The sequence below is a fragment of the Plecotus auritus genome, assembly GCF_963455305.1.
Source record: "Plecotus auritus genome assembly, chromosome: 7".
Taxonomy (NCBI): domain Eukaryota; kingdom Metazoa; phylum Chordata; class Mammalia; order Chiroptera; family Vespertilionidae; genus Plecotus; species Plecotus auritus.
In genome coordinates, this window is record NC_137774.1 from 3,524,912 (window position 1) to 3,552,790 (window position 27,879).

Genomic DNA, 27,879 nt, shown 5'->3' on the forward strand with positions numbered 1-27,879 from the left:
AAACGGTAGCAAACTCTTTTATTAAGTGCAGAACAAAGCTGGGTCCGTGTCCTGCGGGTCCTGGCGCTTTGGTTACAAATGCGCTTGCGGGGGAGGGGGGGAGGGCAGACAGAGGGCCTTCTGGGACCTCTGCCCTCTTCCTGTCCCCCGGAAGGCACCTACCCCCAGAAGCACTGGTCCTGTGATCAGCATGCGGGTGGGTGGGGCCACCAGGGGTTCAAGGATGGTGTAGCTGAGGCAGCTCCGGGGAGGGGGACAGTGGGGGCCCAGGTTCGAGGGGGGGGCCCAGGTAGCTGAGGCAGCTCCGGGGAGGGGGGGCAGTGGGGGCCCGCCTGGTCGTGGTGGGGAGCTCAGGGCTGGAAGAACTGCTGGTCCACCTGGCTGCTGAGGGTCCCACTGGTGGTCAGCGTCTGGCTCACAAACTCCTGGGTCACATGCCGGGTGAGGGAGCCACCTGCCTCCAGGCCCCGGGGCCCCAGGGTCAGGCCGTCTACAGGGGAAGAGATTTTGAGAGGCGTGTCGAGGTCCCTGCCCTCTTCCTCCGTTAGCTCTGTCTCCCCCAGGAGAGCCTGGGCCCCGCCCGGCCACTCACCCAGCAGGAAGGGCTCGGCGGTGCTGGTGTGGGTGGTGGTGATGCTGCTGTACTCGCCTGGCAGTGGGTGCTGGTAGAGGCCCGAGAGGCCACCCAGCTGTGGGAAGGGGCCTGGAGTGGACAGATGAGCCCCTCAGGGGATGGTGCCAGAAGGTGTGGTCAGAGAAAGGATGGGGGCGCGAAGGGGCAAGGTGCCCTACCTCCATCCTGGGACTCGATGGTGATGATGCCCTCACGCTCCGGCCCAAAGCCCTGGGTGGTCCTGGCCTGCACCTTGAACTTGTAGGGCACGTTCTCCCGGAGGCCCGGCACCGTCAGCCTGCTCTCGGCGCTGTCGCCATCCACCTGGAATGTGATGGCTGGCTCTGGGCCGGGGAGAAGCCTTGAGCCTCTGTGGCTCCCTCCCCACCATCCCCTGGCCACCCCCGACCCTGGGGCGGGCAGCACCTCCTCCGTGGGCCAGCTCACACGTGACCATGTAGCCCAGGATGTCTCCGTCGGGCCTGCGCGGCCGCTCCCAGCTCAGCTGCAGCGAGTCTGGGCTCAGGGCCGTGAACACCAGTGGGCCGGGGGCGCTGGGCGTGCTCAGGGTGAAGGCGGAGCCTGGGGCAGCAGAGGGAGAGGGTGGTGTGTGGATCTCGCACACCTGTAGAAGCACGTGTGTGGGTGAGGGCAGCCAGGGGGGTGGAGGGGGAGAAGCTCACCTGGCAGGGGTAACAGCGGGCTCTGAGGGTGCACCTGTGACTCGATGGTGATGACACCCTCGCGCTCCGGGCCCCAGCCCTCCTGGCTCTGGGCCCGCACGCGGAACACGTAGGAGTGGTTGGGCAGAAGGTCTTCCACCACCACGGAAGTCTGCCCCGGGTTGGGGATGTTGAGCCGATGCAGCTCACCTGGAGGGGGGTGGGGTGGGAGCAGCTTTATGCCTGCTCCTGGCCTGGTCCTCCCCCGCTACCCCCCGCACTGCTGCCAGGACCCGGTCAGCACCACCAGGAGTCGCTGCTTTGGGGCCAGCCTGCTGTGGTCTGGTGGGTCAGGTTGCACGCTACACAAGGGGAGAGGGGGCCTGAGGTCCCCGTGTTCTGTTTATGACCCAGGTCATGCTGCTGAGAGTACATCGGCCCAGAAAAGTGCCGGTTCCCACAAAGGCATCTAGGCCAGCAGAGGGCCTGGGTCCTGAGGCCAGTGAGGCCTCATGGGGCAACATCTTGCCTGGGGAGCCCCCGAGAAGTGGTTGAGGGCTCAGAAGGGCCCAGTGCGGGGCATGGAAGTGAGACCCTCTCGGGCTGGGTGGGGGGGCTTTAGTGTCCAAGAGACGTGGGTGGGTTCCTGCCACAGCCCTGTGCCCCCCGCTGTCACATGTGGCCAGGCCACAGCCCGCCCGCAGCCGGGCCTCACCGCCGTTCAGCAGCTGGTACTCCACGCTGTAGCCCTGCAGCGCCCGCTCGCACTGCGGCTCTTGCCAGCTCACTTTCAGAGATGTGGGCCCCAGGGCTGAGAACACCAGGCGGGTGGGGGTGTTGGGCAAACCTGCAGCCAAGCGGGAACCTGGAGACAGGAGGCCACGGTCAGTCTGGCTCGGGGGTCCCTGGGCAGGAGTCCTAGTTCAGCTCCTGACCTCCCTCAGCTGTCGCACCTGCACTGCCGGTGGCCAGGTGGCTCACTCACCCGGCGACAGCCTGTCCAGGCCCCCTAGCACCTCCCGCCTGTCCTCAGGGTGGGTGTGGGCCCTGCCTGTGCCAAGCGCCGTGAGCCGCCCACCCCTCGGCTGGCCTGGCCCCTCCTGCCCCAGCCCGGCACCCCTGGGAAGGCGAGGCTGTTAGGCATCAGCGCTGATGTGGATGGAATGGAGGGGATGCAGGGTCATGGGCAGTGACTGCAATGGCCGTGGATGATAGATGGAGCGGGACAGCTGTGGAGACACGATGGCCACGCTGTACTACCTGGGCCCCAAGGGGGCGCTGCTGGCTGCCCAGCCAGGATTATAGAGTCTGGTGAGTCCCTGGAAGGGGGGAACCCCTTCATCTGAGCCCGACTCCAGGACCCCAAGGTCCAAGACAGCGGAAGCCTGCTCCTCCCGTCTTCCCAGATGGGAGGGAGGCCTAGGGTGGGACAAAACAGGAGTGAGGGGGCAGGAAGTATGTGTGTGTTGGAGGATGGGCAGGGGGACAGCAGGCCGAGGCAGCCCAAGCCTCCAGGAGCCGGAAGAAAGGAGGGGTCAGCCTGGCCGGCGTGGCTCAGTGGCTGAGCATCAACCCATGAACCAGGAGGTCACGGTTGGATTCCCAATCGGGGTACATGCCGGGGTTGCGGGCTCGATCCCCACCTGGGGGCGTGTGGGAGGCAGCCGATCAATGATTCTCTCTCATCATTGATGTCTCTATCTCTTTCTCCCTCTCCTTCTCTAAAATCAATTTAAATTTTTTTTAATTTTAGAAAATATATTAAAAAGAGGAAGGAGGGTCAGCAGGAGAGGCGGGGTGGGCGGTGCACTCACTTTGCGAGGAGAGGGAGGTGAGGGTGGAGTAGTCCCTGGGCAGCGTGCCCGTGCCCAAGTGCTCCGTGCGCGTCAGCGAGTGGTAGTCCCTGGTGAGGGTGGAGGAGGTGCTCAGCACGCGGTGGGGCAGGTGTGGGCTCAGGTGGGTGCCGTAGGAGGCGTTGGTCGTGGCCATCCTGTGCAGGGAGTTGGCGCTGCCCGGCAAGGCAAAGTCCATCCGTCCATTTACCAGGTGCTCTGCAGGGGAGAACAGGGTCACCGGGACAGGCCAGCACCAGGTAGCCCTGGGAATTCCGGGATTGCCTGGCCACTAGAGGCCTCCCTTGGCCCACGAGGGAGGGGTCCAAGGGGCCACACAGGCTCCTGCAACCCGCGGTCTCCAGGCCACTAAGGACAGGCTGAGCCGCGCTGTCCCTGCATTCAGCCCTGCCCCGGAGGGAGAGAGCCCACACGCCCTGCCCTAGGGGTCCTTTGGCTCTGGGGGGGGGAGGGGAGGAAGGCCTGCCTCCACGCCCTCGCTCAGCCCTGGCAGGGGAGGGGCCTCAGCAGGCAACCTGGCCTCGGCGGGCTCAGGCTGGGCCCCAAGTCAGCAAGAGAGTGAGCCTAGGTGGGTGTGGGGTCGGGCTGCGCCAGTCACCTCCGGGGACCCCGGGCGCGACGCCGCGGGCCCAGCTGCCGCCCTCCCCCACTGCTCCCCCAGCGCCCCATTCGGCGCCGTCGTCCGGGGGCCCGCGGGGCAGCTCGGTGGCGTCGGAGGACCGCCCGCTGCTGGCGGACAGGCGCGGGATGACCTCCGGGGGCAGCCGCCACGTGACGCGCCGCAGGTCCAGCTCCTCCCCCAGCAGGGCCTCGAACTTCCAGCCGCCGCCTTGGGAACAACGAAGGGCGCGTTGGCACCGCCGGCGGCGCGGGAGGGTGCGGGCGGCGGAGCGGTCCTCGGGCTCTTTGGGATCCGGGTGTGTGGGGGGGGGAAGGGGTGCACGGCAGGGACGGGGAGCAAGGCAACAGGCGAAGGCCCTTCTCCCACGGGCGTGCAGGAAGAGGCCTGCGGATGCGCCAGTGCAGCCTGGGGGCAGCGGGCAAGGAAAGACCCGGGAGACCAGGGGTAGCCCTGGCTTGTCACCGGCTGTGAGGGCTCCCTGCTCTGAGCCTCATTTCCCTTCTGTATGATGGAGAGAGCGATCCCTTCCTTGCCAGCCTCCCAGGGACAGTTCCCGAAGCCGGAATGTGTGGGGGTGGGGTGGGGGGTTAGTAGCATTTGAACTGGGGCTCCTCTGGCCCCCAGACTCTGAGCCCTCTCAAGACGCCCATGCCGAGGTTCCTTAAGCCCACGCTCTGCCTGGTGAGGGCAGGAATGTGGTCCCTGGGGCCTGAGGCATAGACAGGGACGGAAGAAAATACAGTCCTGGAGGATGTGCGCTCGTGGCATCGTGCGATGGGAGCCCATTGTGCAGATCAGAAAACTGAGGCACAGAGACCGCAGTGATTTATCTGAATTCCTGCCGTGGAGCCAGAAGCTCAAACTGTGTAGCTGGGAATCCAGCTGAGGGCTCTTTGCACCGCGCGGGGTGTAGGAATCGAGGAGGGACCAGGAGCAGGGCAAGTGGCTGCTCCGGGCCTCCGGGCCATGCCTGCCTCCTCCCTCACAGCCCTGTCCCTGGGAGGCCGCCAGGGGCCCTGACTCCATGGCACAGCTGGTGAGCCTGCCTTTCAGCTGCAAAGCTGTGTTTCCGCGTGGTCCCGTGGGCATGAGTCGAGCACGTTGGCACGGGTCTGTGAGCATCCGCCCCCAGCAGGTGTCTCCCTGTCCTCGTGCACAGATGTGCACGTGTTTGCACGTGTGCCATGTGCTCTTTGTCCCTGTCAAACTATTGACCTGAGAGTTTGACCTTCATGCCCAGAGGTCACTGGCCCCTTTGTTCTCTCTGGACACTAGTGACAGCCCCACCCTCTACCCAGGACCCCCACCTTCCTCTCGGGGATCCTGCTCACCTGTCTCGTCGGAGACACTGGGCCGCTGGCTGCCGGATGGGGAGCGGAGGACTTCGTCGCTGTACATGAGGTAGCTGTCATAGCCTCCCCCGCCCTGCGCGTCCACGATGGGGATGTCGGGGATGATGGGGACTGCAGGGGAGGGAGGGTGAGCCAGAGCCCCAGTCTCGGCCTCCTGTGCCCCCTGTCTACCCCATGCCTCCCCGTCCCCCACTCACTGGACATGGGCCGCTTGGGCTGGGTGGCCAGGTTGATGATGGCCTCCCGCTCGGGCCCCCAGCCTGCCCCGTTGCGTGCCTTCACCGTGTAGCGGTAAGGCTGGGACTCCCGCAGGTTCTCGATGAGCAGCATCCGTTTCTTGGGGGTGTCCACCAGCACCTTCTTCATGGGCCCGATGGGTCCTGGGCGGGGAGAGTGCTTCAGAAGGGTCGCCCAGGTCCCGCCTGGCCCCGGCCTGCCTCTGACATAGCAGGACAGGAATGGCACCCGGGGGGCTCCGGGACAGGCAGGGAGTGAGCAGTACTGAACCCCCGCGGGAGCCAACCCCTGAGAACCTGGGCGTGACTGGTGTAAGACACGTGTCCCCAACTCTCCAGAGGGCTCTCATCACGAAGTTAAGTGGCAGCATCAGGTCTAGACTCAGGGTGGCCCCAAGGTCACCTCTACTAATTGGTAAAGGATCCTGGGAGACCAGCAAACATCTCGGATTCCAACGCGGTCCAAAGGAGGTTGTGGAAAATGACTCTGCATACCCTTGATCAGGGGTGGGCAAACTTTTTGACTCGAGGGCCACAATGGGTTCTTAAACTGGACCGGAGGGCCGGAATAAAATCATGGATGGAGTGTTTGTGTGAACTAATATAAATTCAAAGTAAAGGAGCGGAGGGGAGAGCAAGAGAACCGATAGAACAGCCGGATCCGGCCCGCGGACCGTCGTTTGCCCATGGCTGCCCTTGATCTTCACCCCAGCCAAGGACCGGCTCAGAGGACTAGGATGAAGACCTGTCAGCCTGTGGGGGTCTCTAACTCCAGGGCCCAGCCCCTTGCATCCTCTCAGCTGGTGGGAGCAGGGGAGAGGGCACCAAAGTGCTGATGCCCTCGGGCTGGGCCCCACATTCAAGCTGAAGCCGCGCACTGAACCCCCCAGCCGTGAGCTTCTGTCGGGGTGCCTGCCATCCCTGGGATTAAAGGCGGGGTCAGAGGCGACGTCCTGACATGGACTAAGTGCTGTGGCCTCCCTCCCACCTGGGCCCCTCCCCTTCCATGGCGGCCGCCCCCGGGGCGGGAGGAGGGCCTTACGGTTGTCCTCGTTGACCAGGCCGTAGCAGACCTCATAGGCCGTGATCTCGCCGTTGGTCTCGGCAGGCTCAGCCCAGCTCAGCTGGGTCACGGTGGAGGAGACGACGTTGAAAGCCAGACGCCCTGGCTCTCTGGGTACTGGGTGCGGGGTGGGCAGGAAGAGAGCTGTCAGTGGCAGAAGAGGGCGGAGATCCGGGAGGCAGGGGCAGGGCTGGGCATGCTGGACGGCTGGGCGTAGCGTGGCGAGGCCTCACCTTCCTGGTGGGTGCGGCAGGACACCAGGGAGCTGTAGGGGCCCTCGCCCTGCGTGCCAAAGGCGCACACCTTCATCTCATAGTCGCAATACGGGTACAGGTTGGTGAGCTCCACGGAGGGCACCTTGCTCTCAAGCACGTGGGCTCCGGACTCGGAGTCCCCCTGGATCCAGTACCTCACCTGCTCCCAGGGGAGGGGCTGGTCAGTGGGGAAACGCGAGCGCCAAGCAGCTTGGATTTCATTGACCTGCCCTACTGTCCCCTTTGCACAGTGAGCCACCAAGGTCCGAGGGGCTGAGTGACCTGCCAGGTTCACACAGCAGGGCAGGGGGGGCGAGGCGGGGGGGCTCTCGGGGTCGGAGGGGTCACATTCCAGGAAGGAGGGGAAATGTCTGAAAGCTCCCTGGGCACAGATGCTCGGCCCACTGGGGCCAACATGCCCTCGCTCACCCTCTGGCCCTGGGAAGCCACCTCCCCAGTGGTTGCCAGCCTCACCATCCACCTCCCTCATCGCCCCTCTGCCTTACCCTGTACCCTGTTGGTTTGCCAGGAGGGGGGAGCCAGTTGAAGTGGATCTTCCGAGACCCGGCGGCTTTGGCGTTGGGGTTCTGTGGGGCGCCCAGGACACTGTGGGAGACTGGGAATGCAGACTGGGTCTGGTTCTTAAAGGGCAGGTCCAGTTCGTCTGTAGTGGGTGAAGTCAGGGCGGGGGGAGCCAGTTCACATCCCCTCACACAGCAGAATCTCCCTCTCACCACCAGGGGGCGCAGGAGGCCCAGTGAAACACCCAGCTGTGACGGAGACACCTGCCCTGCAGTCTCTCTCCACGGGTGCCCCCAGGGGTGCCGCAGTGGGCATCCTGCCAAGCTTGGTGGAGGACCCAGGAGGGTCTTTGGAGAAATGAGGAGGAGGAGGGAGACTGGCAGCCAAGGGAATGTTCCCCTTGAGGACATTGGCTCCTCCTCCCAAGAACCCTCCCTCCTCTCCCATTTTTTCCCACAAGCGCCTCTGGGGGGCGCTCACATCCAGGAGGCTAAGGACCCAACAGAAGTAAGCCTTTCACCCCTAAAGTGGAAGTCAAAGGGCCTCATCCTGGGGTTCATGGTGAGCATAGGGGTGCCAGATAAAATGCAGGAGGCCTAGATACATTAGAGTTTCAAATGAGCAACCAATACTTTTCTCGGGGTAAGAATATCCTAAATGCATGGGGCAGACTTAAGCTGCAAATGTGCCGGTCGGCTCCGAAATGGAAATGTGGCTGGACGCCCCGTGGTTTTGTTCGCTACGACTGGCAGCCTTCGCGGAGAGAGCCCCAGCCTTCCCTCGCCACCTGCCTAAACGGACCCCAGGCTCTGCCCACCTCGGTCCCCGATGATGACAGTGGCCGAGTGGGGCTGGCCCAGGCGTGCCCCGAACTTGGGGTTGCTGAGTTGGATGTTGAAGCGGCGGGTCTGGCGGCTCCGCAGGAGGGAGTCCACCTCCTGCAGCTCCAGGAGTTTCACCTGCAGCTCCTTCCAGGTCTCCCCCGGCTGGAACAGCAGCTCGCCCTCCGTGGGGATGTAGTCCTGGGAGTGGGAAGGGGTCAGACCGGCCACACGCCCCACCCCGACCTCAGGGATACTGCGGACCATCCCACACAGGCTGTCCCACACGGGCATACCGTGGCTCAGTTCATACGGCACCTCCTGTGCGTCACTTGACAAGTATTAGCTCATTTCATTCTCATAGCAGTGTGAGGTAGAGATAGCATTGTCCCCATTTTATAGATGAGGAACTGAGGCCACAGAGGGGCAGAAACTTGCCCACGTTCACACAGGTAGTTGTGGGGGAGCCAGGATTTGAACCAAGGCACAGAGACCCCCACAGGCAGGCGCTCCTCCCGGAGGGGCTGGGGTTCCAGGTCCCCCACACTGTGGCTCTGCAGTCTAGGACCCTGCCAGCCCCCAGGCCCTGCCTGCTGGGTGGGGTGCTTCTATCAGCTCCCGCTTTCCACTTGCAGTGCCCCAGAGCTTTCCTGAGTGCCCCACGTGTGCGCAGTGAGGAATCAGCTGAAACGGGTGTGGGGCGGCAGCCCTCACATCAGGCCACTAGGTGGCGCTCCAAAACTGACATTTCAATTCCAGGCACAGCTGCTCAGGCCCGCTGTGCCTACCAGGCAGATTCTCCAAGTGCTTCAAAACCCAGAGGGTGAGACGGCGAGTGGAAGAAGAGCAGGAATTGCCTGCAAGTCCATTGACGTGGGCTGGCGGGGGCGGGGTGGGGGGCAGTCTAAAATGTCAAAGTCATGAAGCACAAAGCTGGGGAATTGCTCTGGGTTAAAGGAGCCTCAAGACACAGGGCCTCAGGCCGCGATGCCAGCTCTCTGCGTCCTGGAGTGGGAAAGGCAATCAAGGACACACCGAGACACGCGAGCACAGGGCGCTCTGAATGCGGACTAATGATTAGGTGCGGGTTTGATGGGAAGTTTCTTAAGTGTGGTAATTAGGTTGCAGTTTTGCAGAAGGAATGGCGGTGTTCCTGGCAGGTGCCGCACATATTTAGGGTCCACATGAAATCTACAGTTGTGGAGAGTTCAGCAAATGCACTGAGTGGCCAGATTATTATGATCTCTGAACGCATAATCATCTGGCCACTCAGTATATATATATATATATATATATATATATATATATATATATATATATATATATATATATATTTTGGAGACCCGGTGCATGAATTCGTGCATGGGTGGGGTCCGGCCAGCCTGGCCAGGGGGAGGGGACATGGGCGGTTGGCCGGCCTGCCTGCTGGTCGAACTCCTGGTTGAGGGGACAATTTGCATATTAGCCTTTTATTATATAGGATATACACTGAGTGGCCAGATTATTATGCGTTCAGAGATCATAATAATCTGGCCACTTAGTGTAGAACTAAGCCAGATTCTCTCTCCCTTCTCCCTACAGTCATACAGATGTGGAACTACAGATATGTCTGTATCCATATGCATGGATACCTAGATCTGTATAGAAAGAGAGAGAAAGCAGATATTAACAGCTGGTGGATCTATCTAAAGGGCACACATATGCTAATTTTATTAGTTTTTCCATTTTTCAGGAGGTTTGACGTTTTTTCAAAATAAAAAATTGGGAAATAATAAAAATGGTTTTTTAAAATTGTTAAATACCGAAAGCATTTTTATAAAAGCCTAACAGGACAGCTGGAATCTCTTGTGTATCATGGCCTATTCCGTGAAGTTTCTGGACATACGAATTCTCCTTCGGAATTTTTATTGGGAGCATTGAATCAGTAATGAAAACTGTTCCTACCAATAAGAAGAAGACTCGGGTGCGGCCGGGCTGCCGGACCTGCTGAATGCGTTCTCCCTGCCTTTGCCAAATGGCCCTGTGGGCCCAGTAAGACTAGATTTTAGTGTTTTTTTGAGTTAATTTTTGATTGGGATATTTTTAGTTTTTAAATGCTGGCAATAAACTCCGAAACACAAACAAACAAGCCTGCAAGTCAAACCACGCACATCCACCTACAGGCGTCCAGGGACCCAGGCAGCCGCCATGGGTCCGTCCCCCCCCCCCCGGATGTGCCCTCACCCCCAGGCGGAGCTTACCCGGTGGCCCTGCGCCGTGTTGTCCTGGGTGCGGTAGGAGACCTGGGACTTGCCGTTGTCCAGGATGCGCCGGACGACGGGAATGCGGGCCACTTGCTCCCCGACGCTGACCAGGTACTCAGGCTGCTCAAAGGACACTATCCCGTTGGCTGCAAGGGGCCGGGCACAGTCAGAGGGTCCTAACCGCAGTCCCCTCTCCACTCCTCCGCCCCGGGCCCCGCCCAGGCCAGACTCCAGGAGGCTGCCTGGCACCCCTCACCCCACCACTCTCTGGGGAGCACCGAGGAAGGGGATGGGACGTTTTTCCAGAAAAAGTTGAAGGGGCTGGGACAGTGTCCAACACACATCCTGGAGGGGCCAGGGCAGAGAAAGGAGGCCAGGTGGGGGCCCAACCGAGGTGAGGCCCTGAGTCCAAGGAGCAGGGAGGGAGGGCAGCTTGCGTGTCCGTCATGTGAAGCCTCGCCCACCCTTTAGTTAGGCCTGGGCACAGGGGGCCCCACTCCTTCCTGCTCTGATGGCCTGGCATCCAGGGAGGTCCAGCCAATGGCCTGGTTCAAAGGCCGGAGGGGAGAGAGCAGGGAGGGATGTGCATGGCTCCAGGCAGACCCAGCACCCGTGAGTGATTGTAACGGAAGCTCCACGCAGAGCTGTGCAGCCACACGCTCCGTGTAAAAGCCCGAAGCCCATTTTACAGGTGGCAAAACCAAGGCTCGCAGAGGTTAAGTGACCTGCCTGGGCCACACAGCCAGGCCCCACTTCCACTCGAATACAAGGGGCCCCAGCTCCCCATTCTTATTTTAATTTTTATTGATTTCAGAGGGAAGGGAGTGGGAGAGAGAGAAACATCAGTGATGAGAGAGAATCATTTGATCAACTGCCTCCTGCATGTCCCCCTACTGGGGATTGAGCCTGCAACCTGGGCATGTGCCCTTGACCAGAATCGAACTCGGGACCCTTCAGTCCGCAGGTCGACGCTCTATCCACTGAGCCAAAGCAGCTAGGGCCCCAGACTCCCCTTTTGCCTCCTTGCTCCCCCAACAGTGACCGACCTTGCTCCTTGATGATGGTGATGTTCACCAGGCGGCGGCCGAGGGTGGCAGTGCCCATGGGCACATTGAGGGCCTCCACCAGCAGCTGCTTCTCATCGTCGTCCTCTGGCCGGATGAAGAGGGGCACCCGGACGTCCACCAGCTCCACGCCCTCCTGGAACTCCACCATGCCCCGGGCGTCTGCGTGGGGGTGGGGGCGGTCAGATGTGGGGCCACACGGGGTGGGAGGTGACACTGAGCTGCGGGGGGGGCGCTGCCCACTTACCCTGGTCCGCAGTGAGGGTGTAGTACCCTGGGGCCACCTTGAGCTCGTGGAAGGCCCGCTGGGCCACGTGCTTCTCCGTCAGCTTCAGCAGGGCCTGCTTGGCCGAGCGGGGAGCCATCAGCACCGTGTCCACAATGGTGTGGTCCTGCCTGGGGGAGGGGTCAGGCGGAAAGGGGTCAGGCTGGCCAGGAGGTGGCACTTGTCCCTGTCATCAAGGGGTGAGATGTGGGGCAGCAAAACAGTGCAGGTTCTTCAGAACCAGGCCCATGCTGGCCCCACCCCTGCACCCTGCAGCCTCAGCCAAGCCCTGTGCCTCCCCGAGCATCAGTGACCTCCTCTGTGAAATGGGGCTATGCTCGCCCAGGAGATGCAGGGCAGCAAAGATGCTAAGGGCGCAGGCGCTAAAGCCTGGGTTCAAATCCTGGCCCTATTTCCTTCCTTCTTTCTTTTGTTTTTTTCAATCCTCATTCGAGGATATTTTTCCATTGATTTTTAGAGAGAGTGGAAGTGAGAGAGGGAAAGAAAGACAGAGAGAAATACCGATGTGAGAGAAGCCAGGGTCCAGGCCAGGGAGGAGCCTGCAACCGAGGTACGTGCCCTTGGCTGGAATCGAACCTGGGACCCTTTGGTCTGTAGGCTGATGATCTATCCATTGAGCCAAACTGGCTAGGGCCTGGCCCTATTTCTTTCTTTCTTTTTTTTTTAATAGATTTTATTGATTTTTTTACAGAGAGGAAGGGAGAGGGAAAGAGAGTTAGAAACATCAATGAGAGAGAAACATCAATCAGCTGCCTCCTGCACACTCCCTACTGGGGACGTGCCTGCAACCAAGGTACATGCCCTTGACCGGAATCGAACCTGGGACCCTTCAGTCCGCAGGCCAACGCTCTATCCACTGAGCCAAACTGGTCAGGGCTTGGCCCTATTTCTTAATAACCAGGTAACCTTGGGCAAGTTACTGAACCTCTTTTAGCTTCGGTTTGCAGGGGACCACCCTGGTCCCGAGTGGACCCCTTGGTCTACCTGTTTGTACAGGGCTGGCTCATAGTAGGGCTCACGTCAGTATTTCTCAAATGAAGGTCCTACCCCATGATAGACATACGGCCTTCCCTACTTACAGGATGGCAATGGGGCGGGGGTGGGGGCGGGGCAGGTGGGGCAGGTGGCTGGGGCTATCCCACCCGTGTCTTCAACTCACTTTTTCCCGGCGTTGGGCTGCTGCCTGTGGGGAGCAAGAGGGGACCGTGAGCCACGTGGGCCCTGGGGCAGCTCCCGCACCCCACCCCGGGCACCCAGGACAAAACGCACCGGAACTTAGTCTGCTGGAGCTTGTGCGAGCCTGCGATCTGTCTGTACACCTCGTTCAGCTGCCAGGCAAGGGTGGGCATGAGGACCTGCCTGGGCTGGCTGGGGCCTCCCTGTGGGCACGCCCATGGCCTCATCCCCGCCAGGAACCGCTCAGAGGGAGCAGATCCCAGGAGACTCCACACCAGGCGCATGTCCAAGGAGGCCCCTGTCCCACCGGGAACATCCAGGTCCCCCAGGCGCTTGCCCGGGGCTCTCCCGCCCCCCAGGTCTCGCCCAGGCCCGGAGAGGCCGCTGCCCTTACGTTCTCCTCCACCTCCCGGCGCAGCTGGTCACATTCTCGCGTGTCAGGCTTCAGCAGGTTCTCAGTGCAAAGGCGGGCGAGGCGCAGGGACAGGCCGTAGGGCACTGGGGGCGGGCAGGGAGGGGGCCGTTAGCTCCCTGCACGGCGGGCACCACAGAAGCCCCTCCAGGCTGGGGGGCGGCTGGCTGGCTGGCGGCCTGAGCCTGTAGCGCCATCACGAAGGGCAGAAAGTGGCCAGGCCCGTGTCCGCACCCAACACTCAGAGAAAACGGGAACGGCATGATCCTGGCCCCGGAACAGCAGTGAACGTGCCCCCGGCGCCAAGGGCCCCGCCCAGAGCCGCAGCACCCAGCCCTGGCCCTCACCCAGCTCCGTGGGGTTGGTGCTGGCAGCGTGGGTGGCAAAGCCGGGCCGCTGCACGTTGTTGGTGACCTTCCAGCGGACCCTGTCGATGCCCTTGAAGTTGCCGTTGCGCAGCATGGGCGTGTCCAGGTGGTCCGAGGCCATCAGGCTCTCCCGCAGCATGTAGTGGTCCTCCTTGAAGCCCACGATGTGGCCTTTGGGCAGGTTCTCAGCATGAGGCCCCTCGCCAGGTCCTCCCCGCGCCACCCTCAGGTGGAGCCCGGGGCCTGCCTCCCCTGTTCCGGCCTCGGCCCTCCTCCCCTCCATCCCCGCTGGGCAAGGAGTGCTCAGAGCCCCGCCCGCCGCCCCTGCCGATGCCAGGGATGCCAGGAGCGTACCTCGGTTGCAGCAAGGGAGAAGTGCCAGGCAGGCCTAGGGGACAAGGGGTGGGGACGAGTCAACACCTCCGGCCACCGCCCCACCCACCCGCAGCAATGGTCTGGAGGGCCGCAGTGCCTCCCCCAGACACCAGGACAGCCAGGCAGCTGCAGGGATCTAGGTGTGGGGCACAGAGGCCGGTACAGGGGGTGATGGGGCAGAGAGTTCCCAAAGTGTGTGCCAGGGGACCCTGGTCTTGCAAGATCCTCTGTAAAGTAAAGGTTCTATAATCAAACCCATGTGGGAGGCACTGAGCTCATTCCCCTTATGGTTTCGCTACGCATCAGCTGGACCAAAGGCTCTGAGAAGTCCTGCAGAGGTCACGAGAGTTCCAATGCGTTTGCTCACAGAACTCTTTCTCTGTAACTCACACTAACATCCCGCAACCCTGGAGGTTCCCACAGAGCGTGGCCTCTGCCCCGACAGCTCAGCCTCCCGGGCTGTGCCGCCCTCCACGCTTTCCTGCCTCTTGTCTGTTGTTGCGATCCGACCGTCAGCTCCTGGTGGGCAGGCTGTGGGCTCCCGGGCCCCTTGCAGGTGGCTGACCCCAGGGCAGGCGCTCCCAGCCAGCCAGCCGCTGATGTGGGCAGAGCCAAGGGACTGGGCGGGGGGAGGGGGGACATGAGAACTGGGCAGAAGATGGGCTTCACGTGGCCTCTGACAGCTACGAGGACCCTGGGGCAGGGGCGGGGGACTGGTGGGGACCCGGGAGCGTCACCTTGCAGCAGGCACAGTACTTCCAGCAGAGCAGCAGCAGCAGCGCCAGGAGCAGCAGGAGGAAGATGAGCAGGGGGATGAGCCACCAGAAGGAGCCGGGAGGGCAGTCTAGGGGGAGGAGGAAGCTGGTGCTCATCCCTGGACGCGGTCTGATGGGCCCCCCACCTCCAGCGGCCGAGCACCAGCTCACCCTTCTTCCTGTGCACCAGGACGGTGCTGTTGGGCCCTGGCGTGCCGTCGCCCTCCACGGTGTAGCTGTAGTTACAGTCGTCCTCCTCGTCCCGGAAGGAGCAGTGCTCCACCACCTCCTCCGCTGCACCCACAGGCAGTCAGCAGGCGCCCCTCGCCCCCCAGGGCCTGTCCCCACCCAGGACACCCCCCCTTGGGTCCCCGCTCACCCCCCAGGGCCAGAGGCATCTCCCTGGGGAATAACGCAAGTCCCCTGCACACAGATGGGGCCCTGCCCTGACCAGGAGCATCAGAGTCTGCCAATCTGTGCCCCCACCTCCCCATCCTGAGCCTCACCTGGGAGCTGGGCTTCTGGGAAATGGGTCTGACCCAGGGGGAGGACATTGTGGACCCGCATGGCCTGGTTCGGGCCCCTGCTGTGTTCACACCCCTGCCCAAGCTGGTGCCCCCGTCCCACACTCTTTGGTCCCTAACCAGCTTTGCCCGTGGCCCGGGTCTATGTGCCTCCCGCCCGGTCATTGCTTTCAGAGAGGAAGGGAGAGGGACAGATAGAAACGTCAATGATGAGAGAGAATCATTGATCGGCTGCCTCCTGCAAGCCCCCCACTGGGGATCGAGCTCGCAACCAGCGCATGTGGCCTTGACTGGAATCGAACCTGGGACCCTTCAAGTCCACAGGTGGACGCTCTCTCCACTGAGCCAAACCAGCTAGGGGTGCGCAGCCTCAATTTAGATTACGAGGCCCCTGCCCAGCTCTGTACCCCTGTCCAGATAAGTGACACCTCCTACCCCACTGAATGCCCCTGGCCCAGGCTCTCGGCACCCCCGATCCTCCGCCCCTGCCCCTTACCGTTCTTAAGCTCATCCACCATCTTGACCTTGAAGCCGCACTCCTCGCACGTGCGCCCCTTCTTCTCACCCGTGCCCCAGGCCTGGCACTGCACGCAGGAGCGCAGGTCCTCGCAGAGGCCCAGACGGACCTGGGTGGGAGAGGAGGGGCAGACGAACACTGTGCTGGGCAGGCCTCTGCCAGGCCCACTCCCCCAACCTCGCACCCTCGTCCGGCTCCTACTGCACCAGGCTCAGCCCCTCCCGCCCACCCGGCCCTGTGCCCAGGGCCCCCGTGCCCACACGCCAGCAATCCCGGCCTTACCGCCGAGTAGTTGATCTCGCAGATGGTGTCTGTGTAGAGGGACTGCTGGCTGCAGTGGCACCGGCCACACTCGCAGTGGCCACGCCCATTGCAGATGCCCTGAGGCAAGAGGAGGCACCGGTGAGCCAGCAGCACCCCATCCCTGCCTGAGAGGGTGGGTGCTCCTGACCGGATCCCCCTCCGCCGCCCCACACTGCCTGCCCCATGCCCAGGCCTACCCCATTGCTGTCGATGCAGGTGGCATTGCTGAGAGGGCAGTCACAGCTCAAGCCCGTCCAGCCAGGCTCACACTCACACCGGCCCAGGGAGCAGCGGCCCCGGTCTGCAGAGAGGGGGGCGGGGGATGGGGAAAGAGCCCATTCAGACCTGCCGTCCTGGTGGCCCACCTGCCGGGGAGGACCTGTGGGAGCTGAGCTCGGGGGTAGAGCCATCTCTTCCTTACTTTCTTCAAAAATCTTCCCTCCATCTGTTCCCCTCCATCCCACCTTCCACTTTCCACTCTGCAGCCAGAGTGACCATCCCAAAACACAAATCCCATTGTGTGACTCCCCTGTTTAAGAACCTCTATTGAGTCTTGGCCAATGCAATAAGGTAAGAAAAGGAAATAAAACTTATCAGCATTGGGAAGTAAGAAATAAAACTGTCATTACTTCCAAGTATCAGGAACCTGTCACAAAATATCAAGAAGAACGTACAGATAAATTACTGGATCTCATTAGTGAGTTTAGCAAGGTGCCTGGGTACAAGGTTAACATACAAATAGCTAAAAAATGAAAACAAAACCTCCAGTGCCTCTCCTTTGCCTTTAGGATAAAGTCCAACGGCCTTCCACTGAAGGTTGACTGACTATGGCCCGTAGGCCAGCCCACCTCACTACCTGTTTTTGTGAGAGTTTCATTGGAGCACAGCCACGCTCATTTGACGCGTTGTTCCCAGCTGCTTTCTGCTTCAGCAGCAGAGATGGGTAGTTGCGACAGAGACCATGCGGCTCACAAAGCTGAAAACATTTATTGTCTGACCCTTTATTTTATTTATTTATTTATTTATTTTTAAAATATAATTTATTGATTTTTTACAGAGAGGAAGGGAGAAGGACAGAGAGTTAGAAACATCGATGAGAGAGAAACATCCATCAGCTGCCTCCTGCACACCTCCCACTGGGGATGTGCCCACAACCAAGGTACATGCCCTTGACCAGAATCGAACCTGGGACCCTTCAGTCCATAGGCCAACGCTCTATCCACTGAGCCAAACCAGTTCGGGCTTGTCTGACCCTTTAAGAAAAGGTTTGGCCCAGTGGCATGGCTCAGTGGCTGAGCATTGACCTATGATCCAGGAGGTCACAGTTCAATTCCTGGGCAAGGCACATGCCCAGGTTGCGGGCTCGAGCCCCAGTGTGGGATGTGCAGGAGGCAGCCGATCAGTGATTCCCTCTCATCATTGATGTTTCTCTCCCTCTCTCCTCTTCTCCCTTCCTCTCTGAAATCAATAAAAGTACATATTTAGAAAATGTATGTGTATATAATCAGGGGTCCTCAAACTTTTTAAACAGGGGGCCAGTTCACTGTCCCTCAGACCGTTGGAGGGCCGGACTATAGTTTAAAAAAAAAAACTATGAACAAATTCCTATGCGCACTGCGGGCCCGGGACGAGTCGGCTGCTAAGCAGGACAGGCAGCGGCACCCGGCGGGCCGGATAAATGTCCTCGGCCGGCCGCATGTGGCCCGCGGGCCGTAGTTTGAGGACGCCTGGATATAGTAAAAAAGCAAGCAAGGATTTGGACTAGCGTAGGCCTGGGCCCACCTTGTGCTCTGGCCTTGCCTTCTTCCCCAGCAGCGTCCCCTCCCCTGCTGGCTCCCAGCTCTGCCTTCCTCCAGATGAACTAGGTTCCCCTTTGTTCCTCTGAACACACTCTGGGATGGACGGAGGGAGAGGAGAGATGGGGCAACAGCAAGGATGGACGAAAGGGTAGGAAAGCAGGGGCTCCCCCCTCAGTGGCAAGTATACAGCTGGGGCTTAATAAGAATGTGACGAGTGGATTTTCATTCATCCTCCTCCATGCGACCATTCAGCCCTTCCACGTGGCACCTATCTGGGTTCTGTGACCCCGCCCGGCTAGGAAGCGTTGGCCAGGCTATGTGCCCGCGGCCTTGGCCATGGCATGAGGCCCTGTGGGGCTGCGGAGGCTGCGTACTGCAGGCGTGCCCGCTAGAGATGTAGCGTCTCCTGAGAGAGGCGCGATCGCCAGGCCGTATCCCAGTAACGACGAGGGTGGAGCTGGGCGATGCCCACCATAATGAGAGGGGAGAGTGGAGACGGGAGGTGGGCAGGGCCTGGAGGACCTCAGGGAAATGGGCGTCTTAAACACAAGGGGACAGAGGTCCAGGTTGGTGCTGGACTTGGGGGGAGGAGGCGCTCAGGGAGTCCGGAGGAGGGCTGGGTCTGAACTTGGGATTCTGCCTCTCAGCCTGGCTCTCCCAACCTGCCTTGATGGGGGAGCGGCAGGGCAGGGGAGGGCAGGGCGGGGCTGGCCCCAGGCCCCCACACTGGCCCCCGTGGCCGTGAGCTCACCGTTGCAGAGGAAGCCGGAGGTGCGCGGGCACTGGAAGTTGTCGAACTCGCAGAACTGGCCCTCGTAGCGGCCTTCGCCGTAGCACACGCAGCGCCCGCACTGGCACTCGCCGCGCCCCGAGCACGGCTTGTCCTCCCCCTCCCGCAGGCAGGGCTGGATGTCACTCAGCGAGCCCGTGGAGCAGCTGCAGGTCTTGCCGCTCCTGAGGGAGGAGCCAGTCACTTCCCACAGCCTGGGACCGGGCTGGGCCTCTTGCCGTCCCATTTTACAGATGAGAAAACTGAGGCTCTGAGAGGGCCGCCTCCAAGTCCCGCAGACAGCAGTGGCTGGACTGACTCAAACCTCAGCCCCCTGGGTCCCTTCCTAAGGAAAGACCGTTCAACGTACCCTTCCTCTATGAGCTCCTTTCTGACTAGGTAATACGCGTGTGTGTGGTTCAAAATACAAAAGGTATGAAGTGAACAGTCAGTCTCCCTCCCAGGCCTGTCCCAGGCCCCCAGCCCCCACGCCCCGATGGCCCGTTGTCCTGATTCTTGCACGCCTTTCCAGCTGCACCCTGTATGTCTAAGTAGCTCTAAGTGCTTTGAACGGGACGCACCTAACAACGGGTGCCCTCTCCTCGTCAGGCATATACGGGGCCCCAGGGTGAGGCCTGCTGGCATCCTGGGCACTGCACTCACCAGCCCTCGTTGCACACACAGTGTCCGCACATGAAGTCTCCGTTGCCGCTGCACTGAGGGGAGCGCACCTCTTTTTGCTGGAATGAGAATGTGTGGGGTATATGGGAGGGGGGCAGGGCCACTGGACACACTCCTGCTGCCTCTGCCCCTCGGGGCGCCCCTCGAGGGGGACGTGGCTACAGGGCGCAGGTCTTGGGGTGGCTGGCTCCGCCGCTCCCTCCCGCCCCGGGCACGGCCGTACCAGCTCGCAGGCGCACAGGTCGCAGATGACGCCCACGTCCATCCGAAGGCCATCGGAGAAGGAAGGCTTCAGGTGGATGTTGCCCTTCCTGTCGTGTTCTGGCAGCTGGCACACGTGCGTCCCGTCCACGTCCTCGATGGCCCGAAGCTGAACTTGGTAGGTGCCCTGCAGGGACCTTGCTGTCAGCCAAGGCAGGCCCGTGTCTGAAGGCCCGTGGGCCTCAAGCTTCGGATGTGCCTGGATCCTGACACCCGGCTCCCTGCCCGCTCGCCCTTGGCGCCGAAAACTGGCTCGCTCTGGGCACAGTCACGTGACACCAGCAGCAACCCTCCTCCTCTGGCCCGTTCGCTGTCTGAGCTCCGTGCAGGAGGACCCCGCTGTGCCGATGAGGTCACCGACAAGCCGAGGGAGGTGCCCAGCTCATCTGAGTGGCTGACCCGGGGCCTTTGAACCCAGGCCTGTCTGACTCCGGAGGCCGCGTCCTTGACCTCTGCTCAGGCTGACCACCTCGCAGGGGCTGTGCCCGTCCTCCCTGCCCCGGGGCCCCATGCAAACGTACCACTTCTCCTCGCCGGATGTTAAAGGACCCAGTCTCTGTCTTCTGGAACATCTTGGAGGTGACCTCTGTCCGCAGGCCGCGGGGGCTGTCCAGGGCCCGGATGTCCAGGTTGGAGTGAATGCGCTAAAAGAGGGCCAGGGGATCAGCGGTCTGGGGGAGCCTGGGCTCACCCCTGGAGCCTGGCTGTGCTCTGCCCCTGTGTGGGGACAGGGCTCAGGTGGACCCCCCGGGGACCCTGCCTCACTGGCCTGTCCTATTTCTCCACCCTGACTGGGGACACCCTTTGCCCACTTGGCCTCCCCCAGCCCTGCCCGGAGGGACCCGGCCTCGGGCGGGCGCCACGCCTCACGTTGAAGGCCTCCTGCAGCAGCTCCACGATGTTGGACGAGTCCTCCTGCAGCACGCCCAGCGAGGACACGGGGAAGTACCTGTGCAGCTTCTGCAGAGAGAAAGCCAGGCCCCGGCTAAGTAACGGCTTGTTGCATCCAGACAACAGCTCAGGGTTATCCCCGCTTTGCAGATGAGATCGCTGAGGCCTGAAACCTGCTGCTGCCTCCAGAGTTGGACCTCTTAGCCCCACCTGCCTGGGGGAGGATGGGCACACGACCTCCCTGTCCCACCAGGGCACACCCTGGAGGTGCTGGCTGGTTGGGGCGGGAGTAAGGGATGAAGGGAGGGAGGAGAGACGGAGAGATGTCTGAGAAGATCCATGGACCCCTACCCACCCCCTTCTCGGCCGGTGAGGCCCCAGGCCACGCCCGCCCCCCCCCCCCGCCCCGCCACACACACACCTCGTAGTAGCTGTAGGAGTAGTTGGTGACAGCGAAGATGGGAATAATGTTGTGTTTGGCCAGCAGGCGCACCAGGGTGGGCACCGACGGGTAGTCCTGTGTCTTGTACTGGGTGTAGGTGCCTGTGGCATCCAGGTGGCACTCCTCGTCATTTCGGTTCATGATGCCAGCCAGCACGTTGGCACCGTCGGCCTCATAGTGGAAGGCGGACTCGGTGGAGAACACCAGCAGGTGGGTGCTGTCAGGGCGCCAGCCGATGTCCCTCTGGGGAGAGCAAGGAGGGCAGTCATTGCGCTGTCGTGTGTGACAGTGAAAGCGGGTCCCCACGTGGGGCCCAGAGAGGCTACGGGACGAACAGCATGCCATCGTCATGAATGAGTGACGACGTGGAAGACAGAAACCAGTGACAGGGGCAGGAAATGGGGGCGGGTCTGTGCACACCGTGGGCGCCATGCAAGATCTGCACCAGGGCCATCCGACTCCCCCAGGGTCTTACCCACCCTCCAGAATGCTTTAACTGCATAGGAAAGTGTACCCCGCCGTCTGACCGTGGTGACGTCCTAGGCTATTTCTGTTCTTTGCTTTCCAAACTGTCTATTACATGGGTATATTATGTTCAAAATGGGAAAAAGTTGATGTACACGTAAAACCAAGTGCCTTCGCCGAAACCGGTTTGGCTCAGTGGATAGAGCGTTGGCCTGCGGACTCAAGGGTCCCGGGTTCGATTCCGGTCAAGGGCATGTACCTTGGTTGCAGGCACATCCCCAGTGGGAGGTGTGCAGGAGGCAGCTGATCGATGTTTCTCTCTCATCGATGTTTCTAGCTCTCTATCCCTCTCCCTTTCTCTCTGTAAAATATCAATAATATATATTAAAAAAAACACCAAAAAAAACCACACCAAGTGCCTTCTTCAGCGGCCCAGCACTGTTGGAGACTGGGAGACTGGCATTAGGGAGGAGATTGGGTGGGAGGCTGGCATCAGGGCACGGAAGGTTCCAGAGATCCGGGACTCATGTCTGCCTCGCCGGCCAATGCTCAGGGCGAGGGGCTGTGGCTCCCGGCACATCTAAAGCCACATTGTAATTGAGGGCCACCCAGAGCGTCGGGACGTGGGGCCTCCGCCTGGCATCGAGCAGGCCAGTGGGTGCCCTGGTAGAGAAGCGCCGCCCCTCCCAGGCCGGCAGCCCCTCCCGGCGCGCACCGTGCACACGGCCGTCTGCAGGATGGCGTCGAAGCCGCCCTCGGGGGCGTCCAGGTTGCCCGAGATGCGCTCCTGCTGCAGCTTCCTCCGGAACTCGGTCACGTCGTCCGTGAGGCTGATGACGTTCTTGAAGGAGAAGGGGGCGTCGCTGTTGGGCCAGGGTTCCTTCAGCCTGGGCAGAGGGGGAGGGAGAGAGTCAGGGGCCAAGACCCGCCCGTCCTTTCTGGGAGGCCGCCCCCTCGGGCAACAGCCAGGACTCCTGCCCCCTCGGTCACTCACTTCTCCGGCCTCATGTCCGTCTGAGGGACGCTGACTTTGTCCACAAACTTGCCAAATCCAATCGTGTAGTCGCTGGTGAGCCGGCTCAGGACCCGGGCTGGGCATCAACAGAGAAAAGAGAAGGCAGCTGAGCCCCAGCGCCCCCACATCAACATGGGGGGCCGGGGCTGGCTCGGGAAGAAGAGGTGACCTCTGTGGACACAGTTATGCTCCCAGGAGCCCTTGTCCCTATTCACAGATGAGGGCCACGGGACTCAGGTCCCAGAGTCCTGCACGGGGTCAGCTGGAGAAGGCGGCCTTCTCTGAAGTCCCAGACCCTGGGGACGCTCCCCTGAGAATGTGGGGAGTTCTGGGGGCAGGGGGAGGGCGTTTAATGTCCTGTCCTTCCTTGTGGGGTGGGGGCAGCTGTCCTGAGCCCTGGCCTCTGAGCAGGTGCCCAGCCAGCCGGGTGAGGCACTGCCCGTCCCCCCCCCCCCCCGCCCCTCTGTCCTCTATGCTGGCCCGGCCGTACCCAGGTGCTCCCCCATCTGCTTGAGGTTGTCCAGATCGTCGGACATGGAGTTGGAGAAGTCCATGAGGATGTACAGGTCCACGGGGCTCTCCAGCGGCTCGAACACCTCCAGCTCAAAGTGCCGCTCCTCGCCGGGCCGCAGGAGGACCTGCAGCGCCTGGGGGGACACCTGGCTGCGGCGCAGGGTGGTGTCGATCTGGGTCTCCTGTGACGGGGGTGGGGGGGGGATGACGACAGAGGGGGTCACTCCAGATAGCTGATGGGGAGCCTCTCTGCCCAGCCGGGGACAGTGAACCCCATACACAGCCGCCTTGAGCATGGCGGTCCCAGCTCCCTGGTCCCCACCCGGGCACCTCTGTGATCTCGAAGCTGCTCTCCATGACCACCACGCTCTCCGGCCGGCAGCCCGCGGCCAGCAGCTCCGCCTGGGTGTTGCAGCGCCAGTCCTTGAACTCCTGGCCGGAAGGAGACGGGTCAGGGGGCGCAGTGCCTGCCCCTGGATTTGTTCCCTCTGAGTTTCCTGGCCTTGCCTGTCTCCCACACCCGCCCGGCAGGACGCTGGGCTGCGGGTGAGGCCGGTGTGGACTTGGCCGAGCGGGGTGGAGGGGCGCCAGGAGGGCACCGGGTTGGCCGGCGGCAGCTCACCTGGTCGGTGCAGTAGGCGCAGTCCTTGTCCACACGGATGCACTCGGTGCAGCTCTTCGCCTGGGCCTTCCTGCAGCGGTTGGCTGGGTGGGGCCCGGGAAGACCACTGAGCTGGACCGCCCTGAGACCAGGCCCCCGCCTGCACCCGCACTGGAGAGGTGGCGTCTCTCCCCAGTTCACAGAGGAGGAAACGGAGGCGGCCTGCACGGTCGGCCCCAGGGAGCACAACTAGAAATGGGGCTCATGCCTAGAGCTGCCCACGGACTCAGTGGCAGCTGAGACCGAGGTGCTGGCCCATTTGCTGGGGGGAACACCCTAGCCACCCCATCACCTGCTCTCCTGCCTGGCCCAAAGCCGGACTCACTCACAGTAGGCTGTTAGCAAATGAATGAGCTAAAACTCCTGGGGTTCCCTTTGGTTCTATTCAGTTAAAACCACAGTAAAGACCTACTATGTGCACCCAGTGTGCCCAGTGGGTGGTCTCCTGGGCCCCAGGCGATGGCCTGTTGTCACTGTTGAACAACGGATCTGGCCAGGAGCAGTGGAAGCCCTGATCTGCAGCAGCTGCCAATCCCTGTGGTGTAAATATTGCCCCTGTCCACTTCACCCTATCCACATGGCCACCACCCACAGGCCCAATTTCAGATTTCACGGGGGGAGGGGCTGCAGCCATGGGTAGGAGGGGCTGGCACAGGCACAGCCGGTGATGAGTCACCGGTCTCTCCTCCGGATTCGAGGCCTCAGCACATCCTGCCAGAGTCTCTATTCCCTGAGTGGGCATCTCTCTCTCCCAGACCAAGGCTCCCCCCCCTCCCCTCCCCTTCTCTCCCCTTCTCTCCCCTTGTTCTCGAGCCACACGGCTCACGGCTCCCCAGCCCCCACCGTGGGCCATGGGCCATTTGTTGAATGGCCGAGTGGGTATCTGGGCCAGATACCCCTTGAGAGGCCCCGTGGGAGGGTGTGTCAGGAAGGGGTGCCCTCACCAAGAGGGGTGCCGCAGGGGCGTGCGGGACTCACCCATGTCGCCGGGGACGCTGACACTCAGCAGGGCTGCCAGCAGCAGCCTGGTCCATGGGCTAGGCCGCGGCCCCGCCATCCTCTTCCTCCTGCGCAACAGCAGCAGTTCATGTCGTCGCCTGAGCAGCGTCCTGGGTCCCCAGCACAGGCCAGGCCTCCCATTCCCACCGCTCAGGGTGGAAACCGGGGCCCCCGCCCTCTTGCCTTTGGCGGCTCTGGGCTCCGAGCTTTCTGCTGGGCCCTCGCGGGCAGGGCTGCTTCTGACTTTGCCTTTCAGACCCCAGTGGGCCTGGGTCAGGCTGGGCAGGGACAGGGTCCCCCAACAGGGGCCACCTCTGGAGGGCCTGGCTCTCCCTTCCTGCCCCTCTCCGCCCCGGCCCCCTTCCCTCTGTGGGGGTGGGGCAGCCAGGAGGAGAGGGGTCCCTCCCGATATCTGGGGCCTCGGAGAGGAGGAGGGACTCCCTGCCCTCAACTGGGCTCTGTGAGGGCTGCCCCCATCACAGGTGGGGTTCCCTGCCCCACACCCACCTCTGTTTGCCCCGCAGTTGAGTTGCAAGGCCTCTAAGTAGTTCACCCTTTCACAAGTTCACCTGGAGGTAGAGCGCAGCCCCGCCTGCCCCCCATACACACACACACACACACACACACACACGGTGCCAGCCACCCAGGAGCCTCTGCCTTGATTCAGTATTAAACCATCTCAACGAGCCGAAACCGGTTTGGCTCAGTGGATAGAGCGTCGGCCTGCGGACTGAAGGGTCCCGGGTTCGATTCCGGTCAAGGGCATGTACCTTGGTTGCGGGCACATCCCCAGTAGGAGGTGTGCAGGAGGCAGCTGATCGATGTTTCTCTCTCATCCATGTTTCTAGCTCTCTATCCTTCTCCCTTCCTCTCTGTAAAAAAATCAATAAAATATATTTAAAAAAAACAAAAAAACCCAAAACCCCAAAAAACAAACAAACAAAAAAAACAACAACAAAAAAAACATCTCAACGCATCACGGCCTCCAGGGCAGGCACAGGGCTGCCTCGGGAAGAGAAAGGGCTGGCCGGCGCCCAGGCTGCAGAGCGGGGTGGACGTGGCCTGGCCTCAGGGCCTCATCCCCGGCGGGTAGCAGGTCAGTTAGACTTAGAGCAGCGCCCTGATACACCACGGTTATGTGTTAGAATCCCCGGTCAGGGCACATACAAGAAGCCACCAATGAATGCATCAATGGGTGGAACAACCAATCAGTCTCTTGAGCTCTCTCCCTTCCGTCCTCTTTCTCTAAATCAGTCAATAAAGAACAGCCTGGCCTCTCTCTAGAGCCGGTCCCCAGTGACGTAGGCCCCGCCATGCCCATTGGCCCCCCACTCCTCGGGTCCTTTCTCAGTCCTGGGCTGGCGGGGCAGGGGCCGGCTCTGGAGGGCTGAGGCGCCCACAGTGCTGGGCAGGCCTGGGGGGGTGGGGGGGCGGGCATTGCCTTTCTCCCTCCCAGGCCTGTGGCCCTAGGAGGCCCCCAGCAGCTCCAACACCCCAGGGGCAGAGCCAGTCTGGCTCCTGGAGGGAAATGACTTTCCTGCAGCCTCGGGGTGCAGGCACCACACCCACATGCCACACAGTACAGGCTGCGCTCAGGGTTCCCCAGGGCAGCATTACACATGCAGGTGCGGGCGCTGAAGGGCCCAGCAGGCTCCCACCCTCCCGTGCCCACGGCTGGGTGCGTGGCGGCAGGAGCCCAGCACTGCAGGTGCCTGGCTGCTCTTTAACAGGCACAGGGTCCCGGTGGGGGTGCTGCAGCACCCCGTTTCCCAGATGAGGAGACAAGACACAGGTCGCTGGGCTGCCCCACCCCGCAGCCAGCAGTGGGGGAGCCTGGATGGGACCCCCATTTGACCTCCGTATTGTCCTCCGAGGCTGTAACATGGGGTTAGGAGGCGAGTCTTGCACTCGAGTGTTTTGTTTGACTCAACTTGTGTCCATAAAGTTTTAAAAGTAGTTGTTAACATGAAAAACAATGAGGCGTCGCATAAAAGTTAGGGTGGTGGGCTTATCAGAGGGTGTGGCTACGGCGGGCTGGGCGGGGCCCTCTCCAGACCCCCCTGGCCCCGCCATGGACCAGCCAGGTCCTGAGAATATGGGACTGCCACCCCGATGGGGGTCACCCTGCAGCACACCCAGACCGTCCGCACAGAGGACATGTGCGTGGACACACGCCGTGACCCAAAGGGGCCGAGGCTCAGCGCTCTCCCACACCCCCCTCCTCCCACCCATGGGACCACTCGGCACATGAGCACTGCCCACCACGGCGCCGCCCCTCCCACTTGCCCATTTCCTGGCCCCTCCGCGGAAATCGGGGTCAAGGAGACAGGCACCCCTTTCCTGCTTCCCCAATGCCCCTGTCTCCCCTCCGCCCCCAGGAGGGAGGCCTCAGCCCTCACTGCCAGCTCTGTGGGAGGCAGCCCCCACTGTGCCACTGGTGCCCAGGCCTCGGGCTCAGGGTGTGGCAAAGCCACAAGGCAGGAGTGGGAGCCCAGCCTAGAGCCACAGCCAGAGGGCCACCCACAGTGGGCCGAGCAGGTGGGACAGGGGCTGCAGCAGGGGAGGTCACAGGGCTGGGCACAGCCCCAGGGCTGCTGCATGAGATCTAGGAGCTTCCTGGAGGAGGTGTCCCGAGCCGCTTTGTGGGGAGGGCGGGCCAAGAGGAGAGTCAGGGACTCCCCAGGCCCCAGCGGGACAGGATCCCCCTCACCGCCCCCCCCAGGCCCTGCCCAGCCCAGCAGCGAGGGCCTTGGCCTCTGCGTGGCTGTTCCTTCCACCTTCTTTGCAAAGCCCGGAGGAGCCCAGCCGGGGAGGCCTGCTGTGCTTTGCCCATGTCTCCTGCACACCCACCCGACACCCAGGCCCCTCTCCCCACACCTTCCTCTAGTCAGAGGTCTGATGGCCAAGCGCGGCCTCCCCTGCCCCCCCCCCCGCCCCGTGCCTCTGCCCCCAGGGCAACCTGGCAGGCTTGGCACTTGCCCTGTGCAGCATGGGCAGAGGGGGCCAGCGGCGGCCAGACTCCAGGAAGGGGAAGAACTGGGAAACAAAAGCCAGCCAGCACTCCCAACCCACTCCCCTGCACCCGGCCCAGGCTCTGGGGGTACCCCCTTCTCCCGTCCAGGTCTCAGAACCGGCAGAGCCCTGTCGGCCTGGGGACCCGGAGGGGCGGGCGGGGTGCCTCCCGGAGACCCCTGACTGCCCTCCTGCCCCTGCCCCTGCCTCTGCCTCTGCCAGGCGAGGGGCCGCACCTACCTGGGCGCAGATTCGCGCCCTCCCCGCGCTGGGCTCTGCAGCTGGGCGGCTGGGCTGCTGGGCGGCGGCGGGTGCTCCGGAGCTGGACGGCCGGAGGGCGGGCTGCGTGG

General features: G+C 62.1%; 1 protein-coding gene across 1 annotated transcript; it reads right to left on the reverse strand.

The window, feature by feature from the left end:
• On the reverse strand, positions 1-27,834 carry ITGB4 (integrin subunit beta 4). Its single transcript, XM_080679578.1, has 40 exons — positions 27,770-27,834; positions 24,497-24,585; positions 23,480-23,562; positions 23,188-23,289; positions 22,835-23,039; positions 22,324-22,420; positions 22,045-22,216; positions 20,844-21,107; positions 20,402-20,491; positions 20,053-20,175; positions 19,494-19,658; positions 19,253-19,329; positions 18,572-18,774; positions 16,219-16,322; positions 16,001-16,099; positions 15,698-15,827; positions 14,849-14,971; positions 14,660-14,766; positions 13,902-13,935; positions 13,527-13,718; positions 13,162-13,265; positions 12,861-12,919; positions 12,751-12,774; positions 11,553-11,701; positions 11,288-11,467; positions 10,239-10,387; positions 7,995-8,199; positions 7,162-7,319; positions 6,635-6,815; positions 6,381-6,518; positions 5,300-5,482; positions 5,082-5,213; positions 3,727-3,957; positions 3,090-3,326; positions 1,991-2,140; positions 1,297-1,485; positions 1,040-1,195; positions 793-957; positions 593-703; positions 1-490 (listed from the first exon to the last, which is right to left on the reverse strand). Exons 2-40 carry the CDS (start codon positions 24,573-24,575, stop codon positions 351-353), a joined length of 5,490 nt encoding a protein of 1,829 aa, XP_080535704.1. The 5' UTR covers positions 24,576-24,585; positions 27,770-27,834; the 3' UTR covers positions 1-350.
• Between the last annotated feature and the right edge of the window lie 45 nt (positions 27,835-27,879).

Excerpts from the sequence above, each read along its gene's own strand:
- ITGB4 (XM_080679578.1), bottom strand. The coding sequence starts at position 24,575 with ATGGCGGGGCCGCGGCCTAGCCCATGGACCAGGCTGCTGCTGGCAGCC. Across the intron at positions 16,323-18,571 it reads CTCCGGCTTCCTCTGCAACG|ACCGGGGCCGCTGCTCCCTG; the intron begins GTGAGCTCACGG and ends CCCTCTCTGCAG. Across the intron at positions 8,200-10,238 it reads ACACGGCGCAGGGCCACCGG|GACTACATCCCCACGGAGGG; the intron begins GTAAGCTCCGCC and ends TCCCACTCCCAG.